At 45.0% G+C, this 17,866-nt stretch overlaps 1 protein-coding gene across 1 annotated transcript; it reads right to left on the bottom strand.

Annotated features, from left to right (window-relative positions):
- Positions 1-7,795: 7,795 nt before the first annotated feature.
- LOC139052327 (E3 ubiquitin-protein ligase MARCHF1-like) lies at positions 7,796-9,289 on the bottom strand (the record flags this gene model as incomplete). Its single annotated transcript, XM_070529421.1, has 1 exon — positions 7,796-9,289. A coding segment is annotated over one exon (948 nt), but the record flags the coding sequence as incomplete, so codon positions are not given.
- Positions 9,290-17,866: the final 8,577 nt, after the last annotated feature.

Here is a 17,866-nt window from a genome sequence, read left to right as displayed (position 1 = left end):
GACGTCACTTCCTTTGAAACAGGTTACCAGTTACAAGTACCTAGGAGTCACAATCACTAATAATCTCTCTTGGAATCTGCACATTGATAATATTTGCTCTTCAGCTTTCCGCAAACTGTGGTACTTAAGACACAAACTTCATAAATCTCCTCCTAACGTCAAACTTAGCTATTTCACATTCATACGACCTAAGCTTGAATATTGATGTATTGTTTGGGATCCTTATACTAAGCTTAACATTAAAAAGTTAGAAAGGATTCAGTGAAAAGCTGTCAGATTTATCTATTCAAAATTTAAATATACCGATTCTTCTTCTGAGCTCATGAAAGCTAACAACGTTGAACTGCTTGAATCGAGAAGAAAGAAATGTTTAAAATTTTTTAACTTGCTTCTTAACGGTGAAATGGTTATTGATCAGACGCAGTTTCTTTCCCCTTTAGCCACGAGACCTGCGCGACATTACCAAACCCACTTTCTAACCTCTTACTTTGCAAGAGCAGGCATTTAAATGTTTTCCTTTTTTCCGCGTTCTGTGTCCGACTTGAATAGCCTAACAGAACCTTATGACGCACTATATGACTAGATGATTATTTCTGTTTGCTTTCTTTCCTCTGGTACTATCACGTTTCTTTTCTTGTTGTTGTTCTCTTTTGTGTAATAGAAATATTCTGTAAATTGTATTGCCCGTCCTGCTTGGACCAGATTGGTCTGCAGTATGTAATAAATAAATAAATAAATATATAAATAAATAAATAAATACATAAATTCAAGGAGCAATTGAAAGCCTCTAGATTTAGTCTCTCGCGCCCGCTGTTACTCGCACCTGCACACAAACGGCTGGCGGTCCCTGAAATGAAGGTCTCGTGTCTCCTAGTGTGTTGATTTGGCTTGTCTCGTTGTATGGTCTGATGTACGACTTTAGAAAGTCAATGCACCTTTGGTGACAGATGTTTACAACAACATTAAACCCACAATGTTCCGGAATTGAAAACCTAAAGCACGACTTTGGAAATGTCAATGCACCATTAACATCAAAAGTCTATGAAAACGTTAAACCCACAAAGTTTTAGAATTGAAACCCAAGTGCTCCTTAGGTTCCGCGGCCTCCGTGAGACGTCGCGACAAGCCCGCTCGTGATCAAAGCACCTTTGAAACTTGGTGCTCGGATAGAGCTCCTTGGCGTTATGATATGTGACTCCCGGTGCATTGGCGTTGCCGCGAAATTCAGCCCGATTTCGCAATGTCCGCACTGAAATGCCTTTTCAAACGTGAAAAGGACATTCGAAATAAAATCGAGCATTATTTCCGGCGCCGGGGGTTGTTTTGGTCGGCGGTGCATGACAGCACGAAAAAATTTCGGGGAGGACTGAAGCCCCATAAGCCACCCCCCCTCCCCCCTTGACTACGCCCCTGATGTTGAGGCATGAAGGCCAAGCAGGATACACCTACTTTTAAGATGTCTCTCATGGCAGATTGGACCATTTCTATGTGCCAGTTGACTTTTTTACGGTTATGTATCCAACATCATACGGCAGCATGTGAGCTTAAGTGATCGTTGTTTAGTCATGGTTACCATACACACGAAGTGTCAAAGTTTAACTGAGAGTTGTGAAACTTCAACAACACATTACTACTAGATAAGAGTTTTGTTGAAAAGATAAAGGAATATGTAAACAGTATGCGGTCGAATCAAACATGCATTTTGAAGCTAGTGTTGGAACAGTTTATGTGCGACTTCAACATCCCTGCATTGGAAAGTGCAAGCATATTAATGCGGAAAGAAAAACAGCAAGAAAAGGAGCTGTACGGCGCTTTACATTTCATGGTCAGCGCAGATAATTCCAAGCTTTGGTTGTTCTGGAAAGAAATAAAAGAAGTCAGGACGAAGCTCGAGACCATATAAGCTGAACAGTATCGCGGCGCAATCATAAAAGCGAGGTGTGAGTAGCTTTGATTTGGCGGAACGCCAATAAAACGCACTCAAACATGCAAATTGCAAATTGCAAACACGAACATGCAAAGAAACATGCAAATTTGAAAGCAATTTAAAAAATTAGTTTTCGAAATGACATAACTCAAGTGATTGAAAAGACACAGCTTGCCTTTGCTGAAATTTACAGAAAACTATTTAGTCATAAAACATGCGATACTGAGCGGTTTTGAACTGCCTTTCTACCGCTTATGCCTAGGCTTGATTACGAAAAAAAAGGTCACTTGAAAGGCCAATAACAGTCGCAGAAGTTGAATCTCAGTCCTATCGCAGTCCTGGTAAAGCGCCTGGTCCAGATGGTCTCGGTGCAGCTGTATACAAACACTTCAGAAGTGAAATGGCAGACTCTCAACACCGGGTTATAAAAAAAATGAAAGAATGCTATGAAAAGAAACTAACACCATCGACATTGCGAACATCCCACATGATGCTGATCCTGTAAATTAATGACAAAGTTAAACTGAGTTCAATAGAAGCATACGGGCCGATAATTGTAACGAATATTGATTACAAGATTTTTATGAAAGTTTTGACTCACCGTCTCTAAAGTGTTATCAATTCTCTCTTAGGTCAACATCAGACCTCCGCAATTATAGGTAGATCCATTCTTACAAATATCCACGTGACAAAAACTGTTCGCCAATGCTGCGATGCCATGAAGGACTGAGTTGCTATGCTTCAAGTAGATTTGAAAAAGGCATTTGATAAAAATTGTGCACGAAATATTGTTCCTTATCCTGAATTATGTCAATGTATCAATAATATTTCTAGATGGCATGAAAGTGTTGCATGATAAATGTATAGCGAAACTTGTGACCAATAAGAAACTGAGTGTAAGTATTTGCTTTGAATGATCCGTAAAACAAGTATGTTGTTTGTCATCGCTACTTTTTGATCTTTACCTGGAACTCTTTGTATTTGTAGCAACCCTCCCTCACTTCGTTGCCCCGCTCCTTGGAAATCCGGTTCGCCTCTCCGTGGGGGTCATTGCCCCATCTCCCCTCACCATGCCTCGACGTGGAGGCCATTGCCCCCTGCTTGCCTGACGGGGGCGCCACCAAAGCCTCTCGGCACACTTGCTTTTACGTTTGAATAAAGCTAGTCGACTCCGTTTTCAATCTGTCAAAACGTGTGTTTCTTGCCTCCGTTAACCAGTGCTCCCATCATCATCGTCATCATCATCATTATCATCATCATCATCATCGTCGTCGTCGTCATCGTCATCATCATCACCATATATATATATATATATATATATATATATATATATATATATATTACCCCTGCCCTGCGCCAACCGATTCCAACAAGCGCCTGCGAATTTTCTAATTTCGTCACCCCACCAAGTCTTCTGCCGTTCTTGACTGCGCTTCCCTTCTCTTGGTACCTGGTTATCTAACCTACGCATTACATGACCTGCCCAGCTCAATTTTTTTTCTCACTGCCAAATAGAATATCAGCTCTCCACATTTTCTCTCTTATCCACACCGCTGTCTTCCTGTCTCTTAACGTTACGCCTAACAATCTTCGTTCTACCGCCCTTTGCATGGCCCTTAACTTGTTCTCGAGCTTCTTTGTGAATCTCCAAGTGTCTGCTCCACATGTTAGCAACGCTAGAATGCACTGATTGTACACATTTCTTATCAATGATAACGATTAATTTTCCTGTCAGGATCTGACAATGTCCGCCGCAAGCACTCCAACCGATTTTTATTCTTCTCTAAATTTCCTTATCATGATCAGGGTCTCCATAAATGGTTGACATAGGTAAGTTTATTCATTCAGAGACTCGAGAGTTAGACTAGCGATCCACAACTCTTCTTCTCTTGCCAGTCTATTCAGGATTATTTTTGTCTTCTGCATAGTGATCTTCGACCCGACTCTTACTTTCCTTATCAAAGGGGCACTAAAGGCAAATACTAAGTCGAAGTGGACTGGTTAACTACCAATCCAGAAACCTCACGACGCTTGTTCCGCGCCAAGAAAATACTTAGTTTACGAGAAAATTACTTCTGAAGGGTCCGAATACCTTTTTCAAAATTCAAATCTCCCGCCACCCAACCAGGAAAGTGGTGACGCTGCATACGCCATCCCCACCCTTTGCTGCCATCGCAGAGTGAAGCGGTGCCTGACAGACGGCGGTGAAGAGCCAAGACAGGCGGATTCGCCGCTGCAGCTGCTTTTTGGTCAAGTGGCATAGACCATTCGGGAATCCCGCGACATCACATGGAAGTTGAATGCTCTGCTACTTGCATTTTGTGCAAGTTTCCCGAGCCAGCTAAACCACCGCAACACTACCCGATAACAAAACTACTAAAACGCGAAAGCGTGGGAGGTGCGGAGTCGAGAGAAAACAAAACCCTTCGACCGCCCGCACCGTAGTCAAGGGTAATTTCAATCGGTGTTTTTTTATAGAAATGAAATAAAAATAGACAAGCAGCAGTTTATTTCGTCCTATAATACCATACAAGGATGTTGTTTCAACGAGTGATTCAGTACTAGTGACAGAGTTTAACTGAGTAGTGCTTTCTTCATCTGGCAAGTACTTGAATGTCCCGGGGGAGTGTCTAATCATGTTTTACAGTTCCCTCAATTTCTCGATTATTAAGGCTCTGTTCCCGATAATTCTCAAGCCTTGGAGATTCCCGGGCACTAATCTATCACTCTAGCTTGACTTAATATTTGACTTCATTGTCACTTTAATGTCCTCAATGATTTCTTGTAACGCATCTACAGTGGTGCTGAACAGGACAATGTCATCTGCAAACCGAAAGTTGCTCAGATATACGCCGTTGATCCTCACTCCTAACCCTTGCCAGTTTAATAGCTTGAACACTTCTTCCAAGCATGCAGTAACAGCATTGGAGAGATTGTGCCTCCTTGCCTGGCCGCTTTCTTTATAGGTATCTATTCTTTTCTTGTGGAGAATTAAGGTATCTCTGGAATTTCTGCAGATAATTTCCTAGATATTTGCGTAAGCCCCCTGTGCTCCTGAGATTGCGTAATGCCTCTATCATTGCTGGAATCTCTACTGAATCAAATGCCTTTTCGTAATTTATGACAGCCATATATAGAGTGTGACTGTACTCTGCAGATTTCTCGATTACGTGATTAATGACATGGATGTGATCCATTGTAGAGTATCCCTTCCTGAAGCTACCCTGTCCTCTTCGTTGACTGAAGTGCATTGTTGCTCCTATTCTATTCGAAAGTATCTTGGTGAATGTTTTATACAATACTGGATGTCCCCTAATTGGCCTATAATTTTGAATTTTTTAACGTCTCCCTTTTTGTGAATTAGTATAATGTTTTCATTCTTCCAGTTCGCTACGACCCTTAATGTCGTGAGACATTTCGCATAAGTTTCACAAGCTTTTCGAGCATGAAGTCTCCTGCATCATCGATTAAATCAACTGATATTCCGTTTGCTTCTGCCGCGTTTCCCCGGTTCATGCCTTGCAAGCCCCTTCTAACTTCATCGCTAGTTATAGAAAAAGCCTCTGTAACCTCTTCAGTACTAGTTCATTTCATCTTCAGTACTACCGCTCTGGGTACTGGGCAGATCAGCCTAGAATTCTTCCGCTGTTTTTACTATAGCTTCAAAGTCGCTGATGATTTTACCGAGCTTATCTTTCAGTGCATACGTGTTGGCTTGCCCTATGCCAAGTCTTCTCACTGATTTCATCCTGCGTCCATATTTTACTGCTTCCTCAATCTTGCTCACGCTATAATGTCGAATATCTCTTATTTTCTTCTTGATTTGGACACTTTGATTTTTGTCGTTTAAGGCACTCGCGAATTTGAGTATTAATGGCTACACTTTCTGCAACTATGAATTGAGGGTCCCTGCTTATGCTGACGATATAGCTGCCTTTTCCACAGATGAAGTAAGCGTGCGTGGCGTTGTAGAAGCGGTAAAGGATTTCTGTACAGACAGAGGAAGCATGATTAGCTGGACAAAATATCTTGGTTCGTGGCATGACCACTGGCAACATGCTCCAGACACATTTTGCAACAGTCAATGAAGCACAACTCCGGATAGCTATTTGGGATTTCCACTGAAACATTATAAGGACCGCAAAGAATATTGAGCAGATAAAGCAAGAAGATTTAAATTACAAATAGAAAAATTGGGGACTATAATTTTTCGATGATTTCAAGAGCCACCGTTTTTGTGTTTTTAATTGCTAAGGTGTGTTATGTGCTACAGGTGATTAGCATGACTAGTGTTTCTGTACGAAGACCGCATAGAGGCCTTGCAGTTTTTATCTGGGCGTCTATTTGGGAGCGCATGAGCCTTTGCAACCTTTTTCGTAAAGTTAAAAACGGGAGCTTGGCACTATCGCACTTCTGTTTCAAGCAGAATTTGACGAGGTTTTTCTTTTCTTGCGTCAACAGGCCCACGTTTCTTTTCGAACAGTAATCCAAGAGCGATTACGAGATTCCTTGCCAGACTACGTAGTATCGATGCAGTATCAATGTATTTCTTCGGCTATAGTGGTCTTATCTGGCTACCTACGACAAGTTGTAGCATTTGTGGAAATTTTTACTGCACGCGTTTGTACGAAGACTAATTTGCGACGTCCTCAAGCGTATTAACCGAACACCAGTGAAACCCTCAATGAAATATTTCTTTTTTTCAAATGCGTACCGGCACCCTCCCTGTAAAGCCAAGGTTGCAGAGCAAACGCTTCTTCGTTCCATGGTGTGACAACTTCCTAATGTGTAGAAAACCGGGAACAATTGAACATGTTTTATTTAACTGCCATGACGCGATGTTCCTATGGGATGTACTTCAAATGACTTTAATAAAGGCGTTCCTTAAAATCCTTTCGGCATTTGGTGCCTACCTTGTGCTGAGCCAGAGGAAGTAGCCAGTGCTGTCATAGCGATATGGATGCACAGCATCTGACTAACAAGAGTGCACGTCAGACATGCGAATTTGAATCCATGATTGGCGAGATATTTCAGTGAAGCTGTTTTCCATATACGAGATGTATTTAAGGCACTAAATGATCCTCCGTGGTGAATTAGTTTTTGATTAATTGGCCAAAATTAAGCTATTTTAGAACCTGTGAACTAGCCGAATGGCGAAGGATTTTGATGTGATGTGATGATGTGATTTTGATTTGATGTGAAAGTGATTCTACTCTAATTTTACTGGACAGACGTGACTCCCCAAACAAGCTCTACAACCAGACGAAGTGAATATTTAAGAAGAAATGCGATATTGGCGCATTTGCTTTATTAGCTACAAGGCAAACTAAATTTGTTGTGCAAGTTACAAGTAATGCCTGCCTCTTCATATACAGTCTACATGAACAGACTTAATTGCGTTATTTTTCACAGGTGATCTCGAGAGACGCGTTTCTATAAAAAACAAATAAAAAATAAAATACCCATACTCCCTCGTAGAACTGACATATATTCTTAATGCGACGCAATGCGCGGATAGCTGCAGCATGAGATGCCCACGCACGTCCAGCTGATTGTGCCTTGTAGCAGCCACAGACGCGCTTTATCGCTTTTCGATTGCCTATAGTGGTTTAAGACGTCGAATGAACGAGCGAGAGAGAGAACGAAAGTATTACTTGCCGAGCGCTCAAATACCATTTATTCGTTGATGAAATGGAGAGTGTGCGTAGCAGTGAGTTAGTTCGCGTCTCTTGCCCCAGGTAATACGATAGCGGCCAGAAGGGCCCGTAGAAAACAGATTCCTACCAGCCAATGCATTTCGGCTCAGTATACGTGAATACGAAATACTAGTAGTACCGCTTGCAAAATTTCAAATGAAAAGTAATTGCATCCGCAGTTTACACCTTTTATTATACATAAAACTCAGGATTTTATTTGGACGAAAGTGGACCATTAAAAATGCTAAAACAATATTGGCATACGAAGCTTGTGATGTTCAAGCACAGGTAACGAAAATAAATCGCATAAGAAATAGTTACACTAGAAGCATAGCGCGGGAAGGACGATCGACAAAAACTAGACAGTTCTAGTCCAGTTTTTTGTAGATCGACCTTCCCGCGCTATGCTTCTAGTGTAACTATGTATTACCAACCAGCCCAAGCCTATACTCTTCATAAGAAATACCTCGTCTTCAACCAACCCGAACATTAAAATGATCAAGCAACATGAGTAACACCTCGATGGTTTCAGCGCTACCTCTGCACAGTATGCCAGAGTCAAGCACGTAGCTTGTCTTCTACAGCCGGTAGGCCTAGATGGCAGGTCTCCTGGCAAAACGGTTTTGGCGGCGGTTCCAAAAGCGTTCAATAGGCGCCTCTATCTTGACGCTCTGCAGTAACCATATGCCCTGTCCTGTTGATGCTAGTGGAGACAACGTCAACCGGACGTCGATGGCTCACCGGCTGCACTCGCGTCGTCGCGTTCTGTCGGACAGGCACTCATTTCTGTGACCGTCGGCACTGCCACGACCCGGCGCACCGGGCTCTCAAACTGCCACCTCATGAACGAATGGTACCAGCTGCGGAGCTTGCGGAACGAAACAGTCAGGAAATAACCGTAGAATGCGCCGCTCGTGAAATCCACGACTATTTGCCAGGCAAGACCATTCGACTCAAGCACTCCCAATGCTGCCAACAGCATGACCAAGGAGAACGCTATGGCTGATGTCACCATGACCAAGTAGACAAGGTCGCTCAGCAACGCTTGTCGCAGCCGCCCCTCGCTCTGCCAAACATAGTCGAAGAACCGACGCGCGCCTATGGGTTGGGCCACCATCTGGAAATGCTCACCGCAGAGCTCGCAGATGTTGACGTTCTGCTCGTTCAGCCAGTGCTCAAGGCAGGACACATGCACGAAGCCCATGGTGCCAGTACAACTGCAGGGGGACACGAGTGGATTCTCTTGGTCACCTTCATGGCAGATCCTGCACGTGGGTCCACTACTCGCAGCCCCGTTGAGGTAACCAGTGGGCTGATCGGGAGAGACGCAGTTCCGCGCGGAGTCATCCTCTGAGTCGCTCCTAGCTTCAGGATTTTGCAGCAACAGCAGTTCAGCGTCCTTGGACAGTGCGGCGACGTTCGTTTTCCCTGCGGGCTCTTCGCCCTCCAGGCTGGAGTTGACGTATGGTGGCGGGTGGGTGACTGCACTTGATTGAGAAGGCTCAGAGTCAGAGGACGGGATGGGGCGAGCACCATCAGTCTCTGGGTGTTGCGAAGAGGAAGGCAAAGACGCAGGAACGCGGCATTTCTTCTCGTCGGATACTGACTCCTGATCGCCGTTTTCGCGGTGGCATCGATTTCGTAGTGTTCGTACGTTAACTTGAGGAAATCACAAGTGGTGGTCGCGCTTACCAGATTGCATGCGTGTTTCCTCGTTCGATTTCTTGTAGTGGTTTCTGGCCATTGTGCTGCGTTTCTGCCACTTCTACTCGCCAAAGGTACGAATGCCTGCGCGTAAGGGCTGGCAGTGCTCTTTATACTGGTATTTTCCTTTGTACTCCGCAGTACAACGTCATCCACACGGGAATACAAGTCTGTGGAAATCTGTGTCAACTTCTCGCCTTCCATGAACAAACAATAGCAGAACATATATTTTTCACAGTAATGGTGCGGCCAGTGACACGCAGTGTTTATGCGCATCGAGTGACCACCCACCATCAACTAATGCAAAGTTGATGTTATATTTAAACACAAAGGAATGTTTTGGAACATTTAGGTGCTACTGGCCATCTCATGATAAAGGAGCTGCTGCACTACCGGGCACTGTGGGCGATACTCAAAAGGCCTTGCTACCATATCAGTGTACACTTCAAAGGGTTCGTGCCATCTTCCACTTATACGCCAAACAGAAAACATTCTAATCAGCAGCCCACGCATGGATGTTCCAGCGTTGTATTATGCGCAGACGCTTGACAAAACCGTGACTGCATGACAGACATGTCGAGGGTTCTGCACGCTACTATTTAACCAGACTAGAAAACAAGAAAGATGGCACCACCACTGTGAAGCCTCATGGGTCCTACACCAGGTTTGAGCCTTACAAACAAACAACTGTGGTGCCTAGATTCCGCGGTACCTATTCTGTCTGTAAAATATTTCACCGATGTAGCCGCAAGAAATGCTGAGGAGTCAAAGAAAACCGGGCGCGCCCTTCTTGAAGGGGATACTCCGACAACCACTGGAGATGATGTCAGACGTGTGGCGTCGACCTGTCAGAGCCCAAATCGCCAGCACCAGTGCGAAAGCTCCGGGGTTCCCGCGAAATGCAGTGAGGAAAACGCGCTCAGGAACACTGCAAGATCGCAGAAAAGAAAGAAAAGGACCAGTTGCGTAAAAACACGAACACCGACAACCAGAATACTCATAGCATAAAAGAGCAAAAGACCTTGCGGCTCCTACAGGGAAGCCTTGTTCACAATCATCTTGTGCTCTCTTAAATATTAAGTATACTGGTGGTTGGTGTCCATGTTGATTACACAACTATGTCATGGGGATTGCTGACTCGAAGAATATTTGTGAAATCATAAATTTCAAGAAACAAGTGCTTTGAAGGTCCGAAACACATCTTGCAATCTATACGAAACGTGAATTTTAGGTACGCGGTTAATTAAAGCCTAGGTAACTATACAGTGATTGTGCAACAATCAGGCTATTCGCCAACTTACAAGGGTTTTTATTATCATCCTATTTGTTGTTATAGTTTCCTGTTTCAGCACAAACGCCTCAGCTTTAAAATCCCGAAATATTTGTACTTCTGCCGAAGAAGGAGTCAGGGCTAACGCTAGAAGAAGCGGATTCCACACATGGCAATAATAGATTGACGACAAAGGAATGACAATGGCGGAATGACGACGACACCGTGAGGGCGATGGCGGGACGATGGTGAAACCATCACGACTGCATGACGCCCAATGTATGACCACAATGCACTGACTACGACGGAAAGAGACGATGGTATAGATGGATTGTAACGATGGATGGTAATCCCATGACGTCACTGGAATGACGACGATGGTATGACAACCACGGCGCGATGACGACGGCATCACAGCAATGCTATTACGATTCTCGAACGATAAGGGCGGCATGAGAACCACCGTGCTACAATGGCATGTCGACGATGGAATGATGACCATGCAGCGAACATGATAGCATTGCAATGACGGTGTGACACGATATCGTGATGTTGACGGAATGGCAATAAGGGTACGCCAGGAACACCTCGACGTATTGTTTTGAAAGCAACATAACGCTTCATCCCAACGGGGCGGGGGGTATGAATATTTGTTCGTTCAGAAGGGTGCACATTTAAGCATGAAGTCTCTCTTATGGGTAGTCTTTTCATATGGCGTATGTTTCTAGCCTCTTTCGTGGGCCGAATCCGGAGATAGTCCAGCCTACAATATGTCGGCCAATATAGGCTACTCGGTATGTGACCCAGGCACATACTAACAAGAAGAGCTACTTGCAAATCCAACTTGCAATGCACGCAGTCTACAGAAGCGACTTGCAGTAAAGAAGAAGAGGAGGGGAACTGTTCGCAGGAAGTCGTGGCCGAGTATACACACACTTTCATAAGAAATTCAGATAGCGGCTAAAACAGGCATAGCGGTGTCTACAAGCACAAAAAAAAAATTTTCACCGTACAATTATTCAAAATAATACCACAAAACACACACATAAGAAGAAGCAGTTGTGGGCGGGAGGTGAAGGCACAGTGTACTAAAAGGGTGGTGGCTTATATATCCATTGGACTCTTCCCGTACAGGGTGAAATAGTGTCCACTGCATGAATAATTTTCCTTTGCAAGCCTGAGTGGGACCTTGTGCATTTTTTAGAGCAAAAAATGCGCGTAGAACATTTAGTTAAGGCATGTTCTACGTGACTTCGCGTAAATTTAAAAGGTGGTCACATGCCCGACCGACACGCGCCTAAGGAAAACAACAACAGCAACCTGCAACCTAATTTGTTCAGGGCAGGGAAGATTCTGAGTAGGAGTACTTTCCGCAGCGGGAGTTGTGAGCGAGCGGTCAAGGCGATGGACTAGAATTCCGTCGCCGTCTCCTCGCACAGATTCGAATATAGTCGACAGCATGGCTTATTTTTAAAATTTTTTTGGCAAGCCTGGGTTGGATCTTGAGTTGCAAGGGTGGTCACATGCCCCACCGCCACGCACCAAAGGTAAACAAGAAAAGCAACTGCATTTGTTCAGCGTAGTGACCAGTAAGTTCAGGCACGCTGTTAACAGTTACACTCGTGGCCGAGATCGCCCTTCCGGCCACCGCAGTGATCGGTCAACAAGAGCTCCCTCGGATCGATTACAGGACTTAGGTCATCTAACCAACAGAATTGTTTCGTTGCATGATTGCCTAAAGTCGAGGCCGTATCGCTGAGAGCGCTTCCGTGACGCTCTCGACCGTCTTTCGCAGCTGCCGGAGGTGATTTTCTTAGGGGCATACAATATGAGTCACCTGTGGCAGTAACTTTCCTTGAGAACGAAGGAGTTACTGGCTGCAGACGCCTTAAAAATGAATAACGAGCGCTGTATGGTTATAGACTCCTGCGACCGAGGCGTACGTCTGAACCTCCACTGGCTACTTTATGGTGTACCGGAGGACGATGTGCGAACGGCTCTGGAGGCCTTCGCAGAGGTGACAGAAATTACCTAAGAAAATATAAAGTGAAATGATGCATCAATGAGTGGTCGACAGCGTGGTTCCTGACGCTGAACCTGTAGTTGGGCGCTACCATCGAAGTTATGCCTCATCAGTTGCGTGTCGGTACGCTGAAGATGTCACACTCGTCTAGGTTCCAGGCAGAGTTCCGCTCTACCTCAGTTGCCTCGGCATCCGTCACATACGTCGCGAGTGCCGTGTTCCACGTTGCGGGTTTTGTCGTCGTTACGGCCATGGCGAGACGCAGTGCGTGCGCTCTTACGCCAGATTAGCAAGCCCGGCCAGGAGGGAATTGGTTGCCGAGCATATAATCGACGCAGTTGATGCTGAAGAGTCTACTTGATGACATGGCGACGACGGCATGACGGAGGCGCCAGAGCGTCTCCACACACCATGTGAATACGCCAGGTAGCTGAGTCAAGAAGCAGTAGCACAGGCCCAAGCAGGGCCTGATGCTACCGCAGTATGCTTGGATGCACCGAAAGACGACGAATGCAAGACCCAGAATTACACTGATGGCACTTCTCCAGACAACATGAAAGCCGCAGAGGAAGCGTCCATCGACGTCAACGTGGCACCGCCTGGCAGAGGTCCTGTAAAGAGGAAGCGAGAAGAAACTGGAGACACCACTACAATTTATATGGGAGCAAGCACCGGTGAACCAGCCACAAAGGCTGCAACATCCCGACGGCAGTAGTTGAAGCCAACTCCACAGTTAACGCTGGACCGACGGACTAATTCAACTTATCCGGCTATTTAGCGGCGGCGTTTTTTCTTGTTTTTGTATTCCGATGTACGTGTAACCCCGCTGATTCAACGCGTTATAAGGTGAAACTTCAGTGCACATGGAGCCAATTTTCACCGCTGATGGCGTAAAAATGGGAATTAATATTGGCGATCTTGAAGTTAACTAGCCTACATCAGATGCCAGTTAACTTTAAAAACGCCGCGCGTATCGCAACCTGTATTACAATAGGCCATTCGGCACAAAGACGGCGATACGAACTGAGTCGCATTCTCTTAGAAAATGATAATTATTTGTTAGCGGTCCAAGCGACCAAAATGGAGTGAGGAAACTGATTAAATCATTGAAGTATGTTGCGACAATGTATGCGTCAGTGATTCTGTTGGTAGGCCAGGCGGTTATGCTAACATTATACAGAAAAGCGTTGGGTCATTGGAACAATTGCCCAACGCTACTACATGATTTCCTTACACTACATAATTTCCTTGTAAAAATGACCGACTAGTGTTTTTTGTGATTTTGTTTTTCCTGAAATATACTGGCGTGTTTTTATCTGTCAACGAAATAGAACATATGAAAGAGAATCCTTTTTTTATTACCGTGCGACCTTTCTTAGAAAGTGTCGGGGTCTCAACCGTGCTCTTCCGACAAAGGAACGACAACATATTAGTGCAGACCAACACTAGGGCGTTTATTGCCCCTTTCATACACCAATGCCCGCTAGCGGAATAATACAAATATATCACGCCGATGGGCGTGGACGAATCGAGGAAGTCCGACGCACCGCGACAGGATATCGAGCGAACATGACCATCCACTTGCTGGACAGCAACGTCTCATCGTTCGCGTGTACAGTCATGCGAACGGTGGCGCTTTCGAATGGTCCTGTTCGTCCATCCCAGTGTCCCACTCCACAGCCTTTCTCGGGCTGGTCCCGCCAATGGCGCCTGCCGGCGTGCGAGATGACAGTGCATGTCGTCGACCCCAAGCCAAAGAGGCAGTGGCTACTCCCTTTTACGCTCGAGTAACCTCGCCGTTAGGTGGGTTTAGGAGCGAAACATTCGCGCTATCTCTCGTACTATTCAGCAACTACACCCCACCGCTGGCGGCGCTCCGCTAGGCGGCGAAATTGGTTTACAGGAGATGGGACAGTTATGTGCACATTGGACCGATTATATGTCCTAGTTGAGTTTGTACTTTCATGTTCCCAAAACCATACTCAGCACATAACATTCAGTGGTCGCTCTTTATCATGCTTGCCATAGGTACAAAGAAAGAAACCAACGCGCAAGCGCTCCTTACAGATGGTTAACCAGCGAAGCTGAAACGTGCTGCACCGCTCTTTATCACTGAGTTAATCCCGATGGTTCACTAAACGACGGCTTGGTAGGCTGCTGGATCCTCGGTACGCAGTTGCTGCTTGCAGTCGGCTGCACGAGCCTGTTCTTGTGGTCGGGCTGCAGCATAGGCACAGTTTGACAAGCTTGTTCACCGCTCTGCTCGCCACGCTGCTGATCGAAAGCTGCCTGCTCCCCAGGAGTACGTATGACACGTGTCCTACCGATTTCGGAGCCGGGGACAAGTTGCTGCGCGCGCACTCGGTGGCGACTGAGAGCAATAACGTCACTACTGGTTCAGCCAATTGCCCGCCTCTCTTTTTCTCTTTTTTCGCGCATGCACGTGGGGTTGCGCAGGAGGAGTTTTCGGGGTACAGGTGACAGAGGAGCGCACGAATTGGCTAGCCATATACAGCTTCGCGGGAAAAAGTGTCAAAGTTCAGCTGAGAGCTGTGGAAATTAAGCACCAAATTAGGACAAGATGAAAAATTTTGAGGTTTTACGTGCGAAAACCATGATTTAATTATGAGGCGTGCCGTAGGGGGACTGCGGGAGTTTGGACCACCTGGAGTTTTTTACCGTGCACCTAAATCTAAGTACATTAGGGATTTTTGCATTTCGCCCCCATCGAAACGCTGTCGCCATGGCCAAGATTCAATCCCGCGACCTCGTGCTTGGCAGCCGAGCACCATAGATACTAAGCAACCACGGCGGTATAAAAAACGTACTAAATGATGAGATTTTGGTTGCAAAGATAAAGGAATATGTAGACAATATGTGATCGAATCAAACATGTAATTTGAAGCATGTGTAGGAGCAGATTAAGCGCGACTTTAACGTCATGCATTCGAAAGACCAAGCATTTTAATGCAGAAAGAAAAACAGCAAGAAGAGGAGCCGCATAGCGCGTTGGATTACATGGTCAGCGCAGAGAATGCCAAGTTCGGGTTGTTCTCCAAAGAAATTGAGAAAACAAAAACAAGGTGAAGGGAGCTCGAGATCATAGAAGCAGAAAGGTATCGTGGTGCAATGATAAGAGCGATGTGCGGGCTGCGTATGATGGTTGAGACGCCCACCAAACGCGCGCTCAGCAATGAAAGGAAACATGCAATATCGAAAGAAATTAACGAAATTAGTTTTCCAAATGACCATATTCATGTGAGTGAAATAATGGCGCTTGCCTTTGTTGAATATCATGGAAAACTAGTTAGTCATAAAGCACGCGATACTGAACAGATTTGAAGTGAATCTTTACCACTTATGCCTAGGCTTGATGGCAAAATATAACAATCACTTGAAAGGCCAATAACAGTCGCAGAAGTTGAACAAGCGGTAGGCGATCTGGGTTTTGGTAAAGCCCCTGGTCGAGATGGGCTCGTTGCAGCTCTGTACAGGTTCGTCAAATGTCAAATGGCAGAATGTCTACCCCGTGTTATAAAAGAATGAAAGAATACTATGAAAAGAAATGAACACCATCGTCCTTTCGAACAACTCACATGATACTGCTTTCGAAAAATAATGACATATTGAAGCTGCTTTCAGCAGAAGCATATTGACCGAAAATTTTAATGAATATCGATTACCAGGTCTTCATGAAAGTTTTGACTCACCGTTTCCAAAGCGTTATAAATTCTCTTGTAGGTCGACATCTTATCTGCGAAATTAAAGGTACATCCATTTTGTAGTAGGGTGATGCTTACGGAAACAAGCCGCGCTAGGAAGTCTTACGGCACTGTCCAGCATCATATTGACTGTAATACAGCACACTGGATTCCAGTTCAGCTCGATTCCAGGTCATCTCGGTCGACTGGCCAAAATTCAAAAAATCGCCCAAACTGCATGCATGACCCTTGTATTTTGCCAATATATGGAAAGACATTGTTCTTCCTATTGTTTAAGGGTATTACTTGCAAAAATATGTCTCTAATTACGTCTCGCAAATACCTAATGTTCATCCTTTTACAGAATATGCAGGCAAAAAGTAGAAGTACGCAGAGCTCAAATTGAAGAGGAGCACAGGCTCCATGCTGCAGAAAATGGGACCCAAGAGCGACTCCCTCCAAGGAATCAAGTGGCGAGTAAAGATTCCTACTCACTGCTTCATCGTTCGTTGTGCTGAGACAGGCACTGTGACACAGAAATTTAGTGGAAACAAGAATACATGAATGTGAAGCGCAATCTGTCAGCTAAGTTTGATGAACAAGAAGGAATAATTTATACCCGTAGCTGCTACCATCTATTCCAAGTTACATGTGGTAAAAGAGCAGAAAAAGGTAATCAGAATGAATCGCAACTGACAAGGTCACCAACTTGAATCACATCGAGGCGATATGTTAGAAATAGTGTGTGATGATGAGTTGTGACGCACACGGTTCGTCGCGCAGGCTTCAGCACCAGCCGCGATGTATCGATATATCTCATCCCCTTGCACTTACTTCTGAGCAGGATTTCCGAGGTGTCAAAACATTGTGAGCAACCCCATCTCGTGCAGTGTGCATGCAAGTTGGCCGGTGCATTTACTAGGCTGAGAGCATATCTGTTAACTCTGAGCCTCTGATTCCATCACTGGCCCATTTGTGCAACTTAAGCACAGTTGCATCTGTGCGGTACCTTGTAAATCACTTCCTCTTTTATGTTACATGTGCACAAATTCGTCATGTACGAAGAGGCAGTCGTTTACAAGACACTGCTCACCAGCAACCATGCTTACGTAGGATAAACGGGCTGGTTCTTGAATCAGAGGCGCTGGGGACACACATTCTGAGCCTAATAAATGCATCAGACAACTTGGCTCCACACCGCACGAGATCCGGTTGCACACGCTGTTTTGACAGGACAAAATGCTGGTCAGAAAAAAAGTGGAAAATGATGAGCGAGAAGGTGGTGAAGAGATGGTGCTGAAGCTTACATGAACGAGCCATATCTGTCATTACCTCATCAAGTGACTTCCCTCTTGGGTTCTGATTCATTCCGGGTTTCTTTTCTCCACCTTTTTTGTGCATGTAACTTCCAGCTGATGCTAGCGGCTATGGGTATAAATCCTTCTTATTCATTACATGCAGCTGACAGTTCGCGCTTGACTTGTGTGTTTAAGATTCCTCTAAATTTGTGGGTCATAACGCAACAGTGAAGCTACACTAACTAGA

The sequence above is a fragment of the Dermacentor albipictus genome, unplaced genomic scaffold, assembly GCF_038994185.2.
Source record: "Dermacentor albipictus isolate Rhodes 1998 colony unplaced genomic scaffold, USDA_Dalb.pri_finalv2 scaffold_21, whole genome shotgun sequence".
Taxonomy (NCBI): domain Eukaryota; kingdom Metazoa; phylum Arthropoda; class Arachnida; order Ixodida; family Ixodidae; genus Dermacentor; species Dermacentor albipictus.
Note: the sequence above shows the minus strand (reverse complement) of the source record. Positions and strands in the feature narration are given on the sequence as shown.